Source organism: Pristis pectinata, chromosome 18, assembly GCF_009764475.1.
Source record: "Pristis pectinata isolate sPriPec2 chromosome 18, sPriPec2.1.pri, whole genome shotgun sequence".
Taxonomy (NCBI): domain Eukaryota; kingdom Metazoa; phylum Chordata; class Chondrichthyes; order Rhinopristiformes; family Pristidae; genus Pristis; species Pristis pectinata.
The window spans coordinates 28226306-28242570 of NC_067422.1; the positions used below are offsets into that span (position 1 = coordinate 28226306).

Consider the following 16265-nt stretch of genomic DNA (forward strand, 5'->3'; position numbering starts at 1 on the left):
ACCGTCTCCCTGTAAGTCCTCTCTATCAACCCCTCAGCCTCCTGAATGACCTGGAGTTCATCCAGCTCCTACTCCAGTTCCCTAACGCAGTCTGCAAGGAGCTGTAGCCAGATGCACTTCTTGTAGATGTAGTCATCAGGGTTATTAGAGGTCTCCATGACTTCCCATATCCTGCAAGAGGAGCATACCACTGCCCTGACAGCCATTCCCCATTGCTCTGACTGTGCAATAAGAAAGAAATAAAGACCTTACCAGAACCTCAATTTAGCCTCCCCTCACTTACTCTGCCTATTGTATATCAGCCTTTTATGCAACACCTTGTCAAATGCCTTCTAGAAGGGTGGGAGCTGCTGGATTATCATGTTCCTTCTGCCTTAATTTCTAAATATCCTTTTTCCCACCCCTTCTAGCCTGTCCAATAGTTCAGCTTGTCTGGTACCATCCAGAACTGAATCTGGGTCTTTATGACTGCACCAGCACTTAACTGAGCCATTGGATGTTGGAAGTTTCTTCACGCTTTAACTTTTTTAAAAAAAATCAGTTGTGAAAGTATTGTTGCATGCCAATTCTTATGTGTTTCTCACCCTGTTCCAACATTCCATGTTGTGAATCATTTTCATAATTTTGGTAAACACAAAGCTACAGATATTGGAATCTGAAACAAAAACAGAAAATGCCAGAAGAACTCAGCCAGTCAAGCAATATCTGTAGAAAGAGAAATCAGTTAACATTTTGGGTCAGGGATCCTTCCTCAGAACTGGGGGAAGAGTGGAGGGGTTATAGTTTTCAATACTTTCCCTTTCTCCTTGCACAGATGTTGATTGGTTGAGTTCTTCCAGCATTTTCTGTTTTTGTTTGTATATCGATTGTCATCATTTTCTTCAATATTGAACTGTGCTGAGATGGATATCTTTATCCCTACTCCAATAAAGACTACACTTAGTTTCCATCTGTTTCAATCCTTTGCTATGTTAAACAAATTTCTTGTTTGCTTTTCTCAGTCCTTTGCAGAAGGTATTTTTGTGGCTGTAAATGATTGCTCATTTTTTGGTCTCCCATGAACAATGGGGCTGCCTTCTTCCTAGGGCACTGGTTGCATTTTACATGGCCACTTTCTTGTTGTCAGCTTTTGGGTCTGGTGTGCTATGCCTGTGTGTATTAATGCTACATGTCCAATAACTGTAATTGACATATTTTTGCACCATACTTTTCATCTACATTTTGTACAATAGATACATATATTTACACTACTTTGATATAAACTTGCTTTCTTAAACTTCATCCATGCTGTTATCACCTTTAAAATCAACTATTCAACAGCTCTAAAAGGAAAATACTATGATGATGGAAATCTGAAATAAAAACAGAAAGTGCTTGAAATAATTTTGATGAAAGGTCATTGTCCTTAAGCATGCCTGTTTCTCAATCCACAGGATCTAACCTTCTGAGTATTCCAGCATTATCTCTTTTTATTGTAATAGCTCTTCCTTTTTGCACTGCATGGATATTTGTGTGGTTCTCTGTGTTAAAGGTACTCTTATAAATTCAAGTTGTGAGCAGAGGCTTAGATACTGCTCCAGGTAATTCATTTTAATTTTTTTTTCTTTCCTCACTATATTGTATTTTTGTATTGAATGATCCTTTCTAATCACTGTCAAAATGCTTTCATAGCAGCAAAGAGTCTGAACAAGATTCCCCAAAAGTGTGTTCAACTTGCATTCCTGATTTTATGCTTTCAGGTCTGCCACTATACAACCTTTTCATATAATTCTCTTTTATAATATTGGGAATGCACTTTATGTTTGAGCAATTTTTGAAACTTAATTATTTCATGTTTTACTTTTTCTTTTTATCTTCAGGGATACATCTGGACAAGGCAGGTTCTGCACCATTTTTCGTTCCTACTCTCGAGGAGCACAGGTAAGACAAAAAACACTACTCTCATTTATTATTAAATTAAAACATGCATTATTTAACATTTTTTATCTCCACAAGTAGGTCCAGAAGTTGATTCTTTTATCTGGTGAAAGAATACACTTTTAGACATCTGCATCGTTCATTTGTAATTCATTATTCAGCTGGGAGGTAGAAGAGCAGGTAATCATATCGGAGAAAGAAACCAATTCAAAAAAGATGGTTATGCAAGTTCATAGGTTAACAGTTACTTGACATGCAAGCCTTCTATTAACACACAGAGGAATAATTGTTTTCTTAAAAGATAGTTTTTAAAATTTAGGCCTTGGACCAGCATCATTGTTTATGTGATGCATTTGGGTTAGATAGACAACTCTGGAATCTCCTGATATACTTAAGTAATGTATTTTCTGTGCTTGCATTACACTTCTGATATATGTAGAGGAGTGTAGAGTCATAGAAATTAATCCTTCATGATTTTTGGCTTGGCAACAGTAAGTATTCTATTATTCATACTTTGCAATTGTTTGAACATGTGCAATAATGTAAACTTCAATTAAAATGTTTGGAGATTCATTTGACATTGTTTCTTTGGTGAACTTAGATTTAGAATGTAGCAGATACGTATAAAATACATCATTTTACATACAATGCTTAAATCAAGATTTCATGTTGCTATTTGTGAGGTTATTTAATGCAATCCAATGGCACAATGATCTCTTAGAAGACACAGATGTTACAGTTTGGAAAAAATATTTTTCACCTTGAACTATTTCTTATGCGAATGTTTTTCTTTTCCTTCGTATCCTTAGAAACTGTTCCAAAGGACTTGGAATTAGGCAATTAGGAAAATAACTCCAAACTAAAATTACAAGTGGCTAGGATTGAGAATGAGTGGTGGATTCAATTATGGCATTAAAGAGGGGACTGAATAAATGCTTGGGAAGAAGAAATGTGCATGACTAGTGAGAGAGAGGGCAGGGGAGGAGAACCAGTGGGATTGCTGTTGCTTAGACTCAACAAGGACTTGATTACCTGAATAGTCTCCTTCCATCTTATGTCCTTTCTGTAATTCTGTGAGAATGCCTGTTGTAATTTCTTTAAGTCATTTAGTAATGTGTTCTGTTTATTCAACATCGAAATTTTCAGGGTGTAATTTTGGTCTATGATATTACAAATCGCTGGTCATTTGACGGTATCGACAGGTGGATCAAGGAAATAGATGAGGTAAGGTAGATTTCAAATTCAGTGACTCTTGAATGATGACTATTAAGTTGAATGTTGAAGTGGTGGTGAGTCTACTTTGTTGGAATTTCTTTTCTGTCTTACACAGAAAATATCTGTTTGAACTTTTATGTTACTAGTACATTCAGCTGCAATGCTGTAGTTGATGAATTAATTCAGATAGCTGTGTTAGTAATATAATATCACTAAAAGAGTAGACATTCATAAATTGAAACATGAGCTAAAACTGAAGGAAGATGCTGAAAATAAGTACACTTCCATGATTGGTAATATATAATGTGCTTTATTTATTGTATTCACTTTGGTAGCTCAGCACATTGCCTTTAGTAGGTCACCACTGATTCTGTTCTCCAAGCAGGGGCAGCATACAGACTTCTTGCTGTTTCAGCATCATTAAGTTCTCAGCTTTGTTATGGAAAACAATCAGCAGGGAGCTGGATCCTTCTACGCAGAGGAACTAGCTTTGCTGGTGATCTCTTTAGAAAGTAGTCACCTTCATGTCTCAACTTTATCAGTGTCTGCAGCTACGTACTTCTGAGAAGAATCGTATATGGTAGTAAGGATTTAACAACAACAGAATTTTCCATTCTCAAATGCGATGAGCTAAGACAGAATCAAGTTCTGTCTTCCTCTCTGGCAGCCTTTGTTACCCTAAGACTAATTGACTTGGGTCATTCTTGGTGGTTTTTAATGCATGGCACATAGTGCATTGACCTACTGAATGACTGGAAGGAGCACCTTACTTGAAAGTGTTCCAATTGCATTTGAAATTTTACATTTTGACATGGCTTTAGGGACCTTGTTAGTTTCTCAAATTGCCAAAACAAGAGATTGTAAGAGTTGAAATTATTTATCCCTAAAAATTTAGTAGGGCACAATGAACACCAACAAAAGGGGGAAGAAACAATGTACTGACAATGGCTCAATGGATGTCAAGGCATCCATGAAAAACAATAAATATTGCATGTAGTTTCATAATCCTTTACAATCACAATTGCTGCAGTTAATTTGGAGATTGTTTTCAAAGTAATAATAATTTTAAGTACCAAAGTACAGCATAGATTAACCTTAAACCTGACTCTCTGTCTAAATTCAAGAAAGGAGAGTTAAAATAATCTTAAATGGTTAGATTTTACTTGTAACATGCTTTGTAAATATTATTGTGTATTTTGAATTTTTTACTCTATTTATGTTCTGATGCGACCAGTTAGTTCACATATAGAGAGAAAACCTTTGGTGATTCCACACAAATATTGTTTCCAAAAAAATGTTGCCATTCTGGTGCTTTTAGCTGGAAAAATTGGAGATTCAGAAATATTTATGGTTTTGTCATTGCATGAATTTTAATAGTTTTGGAATTGCTACTGGGTGAGTCAACAATGACAAAAGTGCTACTGCTTAATCAAAAGACCTTGTCAGTATTTCTGAAGCAACAAAATAACCTCTATTCCACAGGCAATTATGGTACCTTTATTATGGTCATGATTCTGATAAAGGATTCAATATAATAAATAAATTGATAAATTTTTGACTGCTTATGTTGTAAAATGAGGGAACATCAAGATCATTTCTGCATGGATGAATTAAAATAGCTTCGGTCTCCTCCTTACACACAACTAATTTGTGATCCATGAGTATTGAATGGAAAGTAATTAATTTGCTGCAACTACATGTGAATTTGAATATTGGTCTGGTGAGATATGAGATTATCTGTACCTGCTGATATTAAAATCCCTGAGTAAAAGCTTTGTCTTTGTTTGTCAGCTATTTGTTTTTCCCCTGTATTATGTGACAAGAATCCTTTACCTCCCTGTAAATGTTGTACATAGTTCAAAAGGTAATGAGTAGAAGTCAAAATGTATTAATCAGTTCCAGAACTACTCGTTCACAGAAGAATAGATAAAAATAATATGGCTAGTAAGAGGTTTTGGAACTTCCAGAAAACCACATTAATCATTAGGATTTCAGAGGAGGAATAAAAAGTATAGTAATTTTAATTGGATTCTTAATGCAAGTAAGATCACTATGAAAAACTATACTTAATTTGCTACTAAAATGGACAAATTGAGCAGCTTATTGCAATTCAGAATCATACTCCCGATGAACTAATCTCATGGAGAAATAACAGCAGTATTTTGTGTTGGTCTCCTCTGATTTGGAGCTGAGAACCTGCATCCCACTTTACTGAAACAATAAACTTACCATTGTCTTTGGGATATACAATGTGCAGCACATTGTGATTAGACTTTGTGATTTGAAGCTATGGACTGAGTGAAACAATAGCGTTCCATGCTGAAGTGCTCCAATAATTACAAAACAGCATTTCATCCAGATAACCATGAGTGACACCATGGAGATCCATTTTTCTTGTTATAAAATATTGGTCAAATACTCCTATTGTTTCTTGAATATGGTAGTACCTCACAAGTTAACAGTAATTTGAACTATAATTATTTTACATAGAAAAAATTGTCATTACACAGATTGTCAGTATATTTATCTGTTTGAGTATGTCTGATGTGTAATTAATTTCCCAATAATCTTCTAGTTTTCCATAGCTAATTTGTTACATTGCTTCTTTGATCAAATTTTAAAATTTGAAAAAACATATCCATCTCAATTTCTGAAATAGAAACAGAAAATGCTGGAGATACTCAGCAGGTCAGACAGCATCCATGGAGAGAGAAACATAATTTACATTCCAGATCAATTAATTTTTGTCAGAACTCAGATCATAAATCGGAAACTTTAATTCCTGTTTTCTAGCCACAAATGCTGACCTGCTTTCCAGCACTTTTTGTTTTTATTTCAAATTTCCAACGTTTTTTGCATTTTGCTTTTAGCTCAAGATCTTATTATTCATCCAAAAAAAGAACCAAATGTAAAACCAGAGAACCTCCATGATAATGATTTTTTTTAACTTCCCCATTCAGCATGCTCCAGGTGTGCCTAAGATCCTGGTTGGAAATCGCCTTCACTTGGCTTTTAAGCGGCAGGTGTCTACAGAACAGGCTCAAGCTTATGCGGAACGGCAGGGCATGACGTTCTTTGAAGTTAGCCCATTGTGCAATTTTAATATAATTGAGTCATTCACAGAACTGGCTCGGATTGTGCTAATGAGGCATGGAATGGACAGGCTTTGGAGACCAAACAGAGGTAGGACTTTTACTGCTTAAATGTTCTTAAGACAGAGTAATTTTTCTCACAAATTACAAGATCTGCAGGGACAATTTTGAAACAATGCTTTAAAATCACAGAAATATTGTAATTAAACTTCTGTATTTCTGTTTATGATCTCTCTCATGTATAAAACAGGAGAACAAGTCCTTTGTGTTTGTCTCCCCATCATTGATTCAGTCCTATTCCCTGCTTTGTACTATGTAGAATTTGAATCCTATTGACTTGGAGTAATTCTTCAAACCGTGTATCCATTACCAAGGATGATTATTTCTACTTTCGCAACATCACCTGTTTTCTTCCCCCATCTTGTTCCCACCAATATCTGAAGCTGTCACAGCCCTCTTCGTCGCCTGTAGACCTGATATCTCCATTTTTGAGTTGTTGATTAAATCTTTCACTAAGACCTATTCAAAGCTCATCCACTCCAACCCCGCAGCTCGTCTTCCCACCCCAAGTCTAGTCTTGAAATTGCACTGAGCCAAGGATGTATCAAAGAGCCTTTTAGCCAGTGAAGTATTTTTGACAGCTGGGTATTGTTGTAATATTCCTCCTTCTATTAAATTGTAATACTTCTCCTTCTATTAAAAGCCTCCCCCTGAAGCTTCCATTATCCTCCCTATAGGTAGCTGAGATCACTTGCTACTCCAGGATCATTTTGGAACAAAGCTGCTCGTTCTTTCCACCATTCTCTATCACCTTTTATGTTGTTCCTTTCATTTACATATTCAGAGGGTCTAATGGAATTTCTTCTCACTAAAATCAAGATCATCTCTTCAGAGCCCCTTCATTACAGTATCACCTCCCACTACTCCTCATCCTCAAATTGCACTGAATTGACCATGAACCAAAGACCTTTACTGCTAATTAAGTGACTTCAGGTCTAGACACCATTGTAATGACAACTCTGAGCATATCTGGTCCACAAGGATCACCTGCAGTTATTTTGACCAGTTGCCACTCATTTGCTGACCAACCAGCTTCCCGTCCTGGACAATTTGCTGGTTGACGTTGAAAATGGTTTGCCCAGCATAAAAACTGCCTTCTCTCCTTTAAACCTATCCCAGTTTGCCCTTGCAAACTATCAATCTCCCATTCCCTTTTCTCTCTGAAGTCTTTGAGTGTAATGTCTTCCCAAAATAGGTCCCAATTTTCCCTGCAGTTGTATCACTGTAAGATTACGGTTTCACCACAGCAGTAAAATGGACTTAATTTAATCCATAAATGACATATTCAATGAGTGTGGTCACGATGTATCTCTTTCTCAAGCTCTGAGTATTTCTGCTTTTATCCCTAATTCTTGGCTCTGGCTTAATACTGTGTTTTCTTCACCACATTGAAGGTGTTGTCTAGAATATAAAGACATTGGTAAGTTAGGCTGCTACTATCACACCAGCAGTAAGGGGAGCAGTGCACATGCTTTTGTTTACATCAACAGTGCTGAGGTCGAGACAGTTGAGAGCTTCAAGTTCCTTGGAGTGAACGTCACCAATAGCATGTTCTGGTCCAACCACAGAGACGCCACAGCCAAGAAAGCTCACGAGCACCTCTACTTCCTCAGAAGGCTAAAGAAATTTGGCGTGTCCCCTTTGATCCTCACCAATTTTTATCGATGCACCTTAGAAAACATCCTATCCAGATGTATCACAGCTTGGTATGGCAACTGCTCTGCCCGAGACCGCAAGAAACTGCAGAGAGTTGTGGACGCAGTACAACACAGAACCCACCCACCCAGGACATTCTCTCTTCTTCCCCCTCCCATTGGGCAAAAGACAAAAAAGCTTGAATGCACGTACCACCAGGCTCAAGGACAGCTTCTATCCCACTGTCATAAGACGATTGAACCCCTTGTATGATAAGATGGACTCTTGACCTCATAATCTACTTTGTTATGGCCTTGCACCGTATTGTCTGCCTGCACTGCACTTTCTCTGTAACTGTAATACTTTATTCTGCATTCTGTTATTGCTTTTCCCTTGTACTACCTCAATGCACTGTTGTAATGAAATGATCTGAATGGATCGCATGCAAAACAAAGTTTTTCACTGTACATGTGACAATAATAAACCGATTTACCAATTCTCTAAAATGTACTTTCATCACCCTGAGGCACAACTTCTTTTAAATTATTGATGCTTTTCGTCCTCCATGAACTTACAATTGTAGAAGCTAATATTCCCATCTTTCCCCAGCTTTGCTGAGCTTCATTGGCTAATTGTGGCTTACACTTTAATGCTCTTCAATACTGGAAAACTCCTCAGTTCCCATTTCCTCCATTCTTTCAGCCATATGTGCTTTATAATTCTCAGACTCAATCCATTGACTCTTTTCTTTAGCCCCAGGCCTCTCTACAACGCCGCCCCCCACCCCCCCCAGCATCCACACTCCCAATGTTTGTTTCATTTGTATCTTTGCTGTTAGTCTATTTCCATATATTGTGACAGGACATGATGCTTTTTCTTTACATGAAAACTCTGAAGAAAAGCTAAGTTATTACTTATGTTTGCAGGTAACAAATCACACTGCAGCATTTGTGATGGCATATTTTACCGAACCAACATTCTCTCATGATTATAAAAACATTGTCAACAATCTCACAGAATTTTATCCACAAAATTACTTTCTCTCTAGTTTATTCAAAATTGTTCAGCTATGATAAATGTGATGGGAATCTTGAAGAGATTGGTGCATTGGATTAAGAATGTTGTGCCATTCACTTCACTGGCAAACTTTCCAAATGACAGATTGAATATCTGCTCTACAAGAAGGGAAATGTCACACTGGAACATACATTGGACTTCCACCACCTGTTATATGTTATGAGGAACTGCAGACTCTACTCCACGTTTTACAGTGATTTTGCGTTTTGCCCTTAGCAGTTTTCTTCTCAATTCTCCAAATGAGAATTATCCTCATGAAACTTTCTCCAATTACATAGTAGTAGTTGGTATTGCTGCAGATTGCTACAGATTAGAATCCAGGTTGAAGGGTTGCATTCAGCAATTAAAAAAAAATGGCAAGTTTGTGGGCACATACTTGAGGAATTTGTGCTCAACTGGAAGTTAGCATGTTTGTAAGTGCTGCTATAACACAACACAATTATAATTAATTATTATCAGCTAATAATTTTATTTTATTTGCTTTATTATTTTATCAGTAATTCTTTTGGCTATGAATATTTATTCATATTCTTTGAATAATTTAGTAAATATTTGCTGATCTGCACAGCAAGTTATTTTGGAGGCTCTGTAGTAATTCTTGGATAAATAATTTTGCATTATTTCTTTGCAGTGCTAAGCCTACAGGATCTGTGCTGCCGAGCCATTGTTTCATGCACACCTGTGCACCTGGTGGACAAACTGCCCCTTCCTGTTGCCTTAAAGAGTCACCTTAAGTCTTTCTCAATGGCAAATGGACTGAATGCCAGAATGATGCATGGACGTTCCTACTCTCTCACTGCTAATGGCAGCAAACAAAATAGCCTGAAGAAGTCCAAGATCATTCGTCCTTCTCAAAGCCCAATACAGAGTTGCACTCGAAACAGCTGCAAAATCTCTTAGTTACAGTGCTACAATCTGTCTATGAAAAAGAAAACCGAAACGTGATCACCGTGTATGCAGCTTGACAAGCTGTCTGATGTTCCAGTTTTTAAAAAAAACTGCTTCCAAACTGTATTTGTAAAGGGCCCATTTATCATGGGGTTGGAGTTTGCACATGGGAATGAGAAATGATGCTGCTAGTTAAACAGTAAAAGATTACAGGGACCTCTGATTCTTGTGAGTGTTTCAATTGAAGTAGGAATGATCGTGTGATTTACGACAGTTCAATGTCAAAAAAGAAAATGGTGTTTGTTCATTTTTGTGTGATCCAGGCAGTTAAATTGTCTCAAATTGCAATAGATTATCTTGGAGGAAATAAGCATGTATAGTGTTGGTGTGTGCTGGAATTTGAATTGCAATGTACACTATATGTTGTTTAAAACATTTTTAAGTATTGCAGTCAGAATATAGATCTCAATGACAGTTTAAGGATCAGTTTCCAGGAATATGGTTTGCCTTGGCAACCTGCAGGCACCTATAAATTAACTGGCAAAAATGTAAAAATCATATGCTGATTAAACATTTGAGATTTGGTATGTTAATCCATTTCCAATTGTTCTGGTGGTTGTTACTGTTGTAGGTTAATAATACTTCAATGATTTGTAAATATAATTTTCCTTGTGGGACTATAGTTTGTTTTTGTACAGAAACAAAAAAAAAACTGCTTTCAAGTACAGAAAAAAGGGAATAGAAATGCCAAAGGTGTTCTTGGTAGAAATATTAAGTGTGGGTGTTGAAGGGATAGGGTGTGGTTGGGGAGGGCAACACAGATTTTTGCATTAATTATCCATAATGTTTTTATAGATAAAACACTCTGGATTGGGGTGGGGTAAACAGGAAACAGATCTTTCTGGGCAAAAATGTACTTGGAAATTATTTTAAATGTGACTGTTTTGTAAAGATAGACATATTTGCCTGGGCCACCATTTTATGATAATGGGCTCCTGGCTGTTTTACAACTTAAGCTATTGTTGCATGTAAGGTTGCATAAATACAGTGCTTCAATTTAGAAGATCATAGATGCAGTTTCTTTAAATAACTATATCTTGAGGAAATGCAGGAAGATTTCAGGAGTGGAAACTGCCTACTAGGTGTAGTACCGTTCTTCAAAACGCAGCATCTACATTTCTATGTCCACTCTGGGTCTTAACTGGTATTTTGCCTCAATGGCTCTCAGTAGAAGGGGTTTGTCTGTTTTTAATCAAGTGCCAAAACAAAGAGGAAAGGGTCTGCTGGGATCAGTCACAGCTACAGAAATGTACTTGAAGTCAGTTATTTGAAATATGTGATGTCGACAAAGCTGTGGAAAATCTCAATCATCCCATCTTCCACTCTGAGGATGATGTCTGTTGCTAGCTGAATGGAGAAATTATTTTGTCATGATTATCTGTACAAGATAATTATGTAAACGAAAGTGAAAATACTACTTTTAAGTTAATCAAAGCACACTACTGCAACTTTTTAATGTACAAGATATTTTACATTAATTTGAAATAAAGTTGTATGTACCAGTATCTTCTGAATTTCTGTACAAAATCAATTCTCTTTCATTTTAGCAATTTAGCCACCAAGTATCATAAAAGTTAATTACAGTGATAACAAAATACATGCTTTACAGCACATACAATAATTAATGTATATAGTAACATAGTGCCTTCTAAACTTTTGAATATAATGCATGTTTTTTCTAAATTAGGTTACATAGGAAATACAGCACTGAAATGGGCAAATTGGCTCAGAACTTCCAATGTAGTGCTTGTGTAGCACTTTAGCCTCCTCATGCCTTTTGTCATCTGTATCTCAGGGTAACTCCCTATTCCCTTCTCACTTTAATGCTTGTCCAGAGACTTCTAAGATGCATCAGCTTTATTCCCTTCAGCTTCTCCCTTAGACAGCGAGTTCCACATTCTCATCACTCTTTGTATAAATATGTTTCTTCTAAGTTTCCTGTTGGTTATTTTGTATTGATCATCTCTATTTATAGTCATTCCCACATCTCTTTGAATCAACTTTGTCCAAGCCCTAAATAATTTTGAAGATCTCTTTCAGATTACTTCATCCTTATTTTCCCAACTGAAAAGAGACCCTAGTATGTTTACCCTTTCCTGATATGTATACTCTTGCATTTTTGGTATTCCCTTTGCAAATCACTGCACTCTCTCCAGGGCTTCTAAATCCTTTGTCAGTTCTGGTTCCCATATTATAGGCTGTACTCTAAAGTTTGATTGTACCAAGGTTCACTACAGGTTTACCATACCTTCTTTACTTTTCAATTCTATTTCCCTGTTAGTCCTAGTGCTTTGTTTTTAATGGCCTTGCTAACCTCTGGAACCAAAGCCATTTTCTGTCACCAACACTGAACGCAAACAAAATACTTAGTGCTTATTTGAATCAGAAATCTGATGGTGGAGAGGAACCTGATTCTGATTCTCATTATTTTTAAATTGCTTTGTGGCAGCTGGATGTAGTGCACTGAAAAACCAACATGAATCTTTAGATTTATGTCCACAATCACTCCTAGCTCTAGCCACATATTTGCAAATGCATTAATGCACTAGCAGGTAAAGATCAGATCACAATAGTTTTCATTCTCACCAGTTTAATCAGCTGATGACTTTAACATTCATGCTATACGTCACTCTTTTCAAACACTTGTTTAAATGCATTATGTTGCTCTCTTTACTCAAATGAACAACATTTTGTATCATATGAGTTTTTTTCAATTTGGGCTTTCCTTTTGAAAATTTGATGGGAAACCTTTCATGGTCGTCTGGAAGCTGTGTCATGATTTTTCATGTTAACCATCGTCTTCACTGAAGTGTAAATCTCAGTAGTTTGCACGTTGTTTTAATGTCACAAATTTATTAAAAGAATAAATCAAATGAATTATTAAGTAAAAATATTGCACATATTGATACTGAAAGAAACAAGCCCCATTGATGATATTTAAAGTATGATTTCTCATAATTTCACCTGATACAGCTACTTTGTTCTTGGGTTCTGAACCATTTTTCCATTTATATTATAAGATTTCTGATGTGCATCACAAAATGGTTTGTTTATTCTTCACTTGCCTTCCTAAATATCATGAATTTTTTAAAACATGTATCTTTTTTTTCTCCCTGCACTTCCACTTTAAAGTCCTCATTTGAAGCTATTGGATTAACACTGCACAGTGAGATTCTTTTTTTTGTTCCACAGATCACAGAAAAATTATGCTCAAAAACAGCATCTTGGAGTGCTTCACTGAAATTGCCAAACACAATAACTGCTGAGCAGGGTGACCTGAAGCTTGGTTAAAGAGGTAGATTTCACAAATGACTTTACAGCAGGAGACGGGGCAAAAGAATGCAAACTTGTGCGAAGTGGGGATTGTTGCTTGCAGGGCTGGGTGGGGATTTGAAAGCAGTGAGGAGTGAGACCATAAAATAATTTTAACGTAACACTGAGAATTCTATTGGGAATATATTTTTTTAAAAAAAGTAGAATAAAAATCATGAGTAATTTTTAAATTGAGAATAAAAATATTCCACATACTTCAGCTCCCACTTTTTCTTGTAAGCTCGTCAACCTACCACTGCATGCATAGGAATCAAATAACTCGGCTGTTGTCAGCTGAACAACAACTCCATGACTAAATGTCCATTGTCATAGTGAAATGTCTCAAGTTTCACAGGGGCAGAGCACTTTCCAAACGGTGAAATTTTAGAAATTAGATGAGCAGAGATCAAAGTATAGAGGTTAAAAGCTGGTGAACAAATTAAAAAATTAATTTGGCACATTCCTTTTAGATATTTTATCTCAAGGGAGCTGGAATTTATTGCATTGGAAATTTTACAAAAACTACAGAGATTTGGTTAGACTTTATGTGGTGTACTGCATTCAACTCCATGCTTCAGGGAAGATCTATGGACCTTGGAGTGAGTGCAAAGCAGAATCATGCTAAGGCTAAAAAGATTAAATTATGTGGATAAATTGCATAGAATATGGTAATATTATTATCACCATGTAGTTCCGTGAACAAGGTGTGATCTAATTAAAGTATTTAAAATCATCAAAAAAAAGTTGACAGGTAGAAGCTAGTTCTGTAAGTGTCCAGAACAAGAGATAACCTAAAATTAGAACTAACCTGTTCTGAAAGCACTTCTTCACATGAAGGATATTGGTAATCTTGAACACTTTCCCCATAAAGCTGTTAAAGTTTGGCCAAATGAAATTTTTAAAAAACAGATTGATAGATTTTAGTTAGCACTGGGGAGCCAAGGCGAGCAGTTTTAAAATACAGTCAGCCATACTTGAATTGCAGACTAGGAATGAAAGGCTAAATGGCCTGTTCCTACATAACTTGCAAGGTTGTAGATTGCTGAAGTAGGTTATTTCTATCTGTAAGCCATTCTGGTGACTATATGAATAATGTTCAATGACATGACCAAGCCACTCTGTGATAGAATCATAGAGTTATGAGCATGGAAATGGGCCTTGCTTTCCAAGCAAGTCCCATCTGCCTACATTTGGCCTGTATCCCACTAAACCTTTCCCGTCCATGAATCTGTCCAAATGTAATTGTACCCGCTTCTACCACTTCCTGATAGAGAGTGAATGCAAAAGAAACCAAAATTAAAGGGACACCTTTCTGAAGGGTTGTAGGAATAAAGAAGCAGAATTTAAGCCAACTTCAGAGAGCCAATGAGACACATCCCGTTTAGAGAGTGATTTATTTTATGATAGCTGCATAAGACAATTAGGAAAGGTCAGAAATGTACAGTGCTGAGGAAATAGTGTGGAAAATAGGATGACATATAAGGAAAATATCAGAGAGATTAACTACATTCTCAGGCCAATTAATTTTATGTAGGGTAATTAATCTGATGCTTGAGGCCATTTAGAAAGGCAAAACAGACGGCATAGGATACAAGTCTCAACAGCAAATGACTGTTGCACATTATGAGTCAGCCAGCAGTAACAGTTGCTCCTGCGCAGGCAACAGATTCTTCTTCCCCAATTTTCCTACTCAATGCACCAGATGAAGTGGATTTTCCATTGCTGAACCCATTACTGTACTCCATAATAACAGAAAATGCTGGAAATCATAAGAGTTCATGCTGCATCTGTGGAGAAAGAATTGGAGTTACTGTTTAACGTCATTGTCTGTTTATCAGAACAGAGAAAACTTAGCAATCAAATATGTTTTAAATTGGTGAGAAGGGGTAGAGGTGGAGAGAGGAATGAGGATGAAGACTGAAATGTGCAGGTTTGTTTATTAGCAGATGAGCTGCCTGGAGGAGATGTAACTAGACATCCCCATTGTTTTCTCTGTCCATCTCAACTTCTGCCTAAAACTTAAAACGTGCCTGATTTTCTTACATTTCCACAGTTCTAATATCCCCACAGATCCTGTCTGACCTGTTGCAAAAAATAAGTTGCTGGAGGAACTCAGCAGGTCAGGCAAAGGGATCGTCAATGTTTCGGGTCAAGACCCCATATCAGGACTGAGAGTGTAGAGGGGAGGTGACCAGTATAAAGAAGTTAGGGGGATGGCTGAGGTAGGTGCTGGCAAGTGATAGGTGGATGCAGCTGAGGAGGGGTTGATGGTCAGATGGAGCGAGGTAGGGGATGGAAAGTTGGAGATAGCGACAACGACTGAGAGGTGATGAGTAGAGACAACAAGAGGGCTGCAGATTATGGAATCTGATAAGAAAGAAAGGTGATGAGTGGAACCGGTTAAGGGAGGGTTGCTGGGTGGATGGGAACAGTAGGGGAAGGGTATAGGGGACCCCTTGTGTTGAATGCGTGGGTGATAGGCAGATGGAACCAGGTGGAGGAGGGGAAAGAAACTGGGCAACAGGGGGCTGGGGTGGTGTTGGAAAGAAGGGGGGTGTGTGAGAGGGCCTGGGTGGATCAAAAGGAAAGAGGCTGTGGGTTACCTGAAATTAGGGGATTCAACCTTGATGCCATTGGGTGGTAGACTACCCAAAGGGAATATGGAGTGATGTTCCTCCAGTTAATGTTTGGCCGCACCCTGGTAGGGGAGGAGGCTGAGAAAAGACAGGTTAGTGTGGGAATGGGGAGGAGAGTTAAAATGGCTTGCAACCGGGAACTGAAGATGGCCTTTGCAGACAGAGTGCAGGTGTTGACCAAAGCAGTCACCTCTTCTGTGCTTGGTCTCTCCGATGTAGAGGAGGCCGCATTCAGTGCACTGAGTGCATTCTTTCTCCTTCCTTCTGATTGTAAATAAAATAAAATCTAACTTACACATATAATTATTCAATGAATAATACAATTAGGGGGTTAAAATTATGTAGATTAACTAAAGTTACTAATAAAAGCATA

The 16265-nt window shown here is 37.3% G+C and overlaps 1 protein-coding gene across 1 annotated transcript in view; it reads left to right on the plus strand.

Annotated features, from left to right (window-relative positions):
* Positions 1-11464, plus strand: part of LOC127579868 (ras-related protein Rab-40B) — a 45343-nt gene extending 33879 nt beyond the window's left edge. Inside the window, exons 3-6 of the mRNA XM_052032882.1 lie at positions 1860-1920; positions 3064-3141; positions 6093-6315; positions 9628-11464. Of these exons, the coding sequence (XP_051888842.1) occupies positions 1860-1920; positions 3064-3141; positions 6093-6315; positions 9628-9896 (631 nt within the window). The 3' untranslated portion in view covers positions 9897-11464. The remainder of the gene's footprint in view (positions 1-1859; positions 1921-3063; positions 3142-6092; positions 6316-9627) is intronic.
* Positions 11465-16265: the final 4801 nt, after the last annotated feature.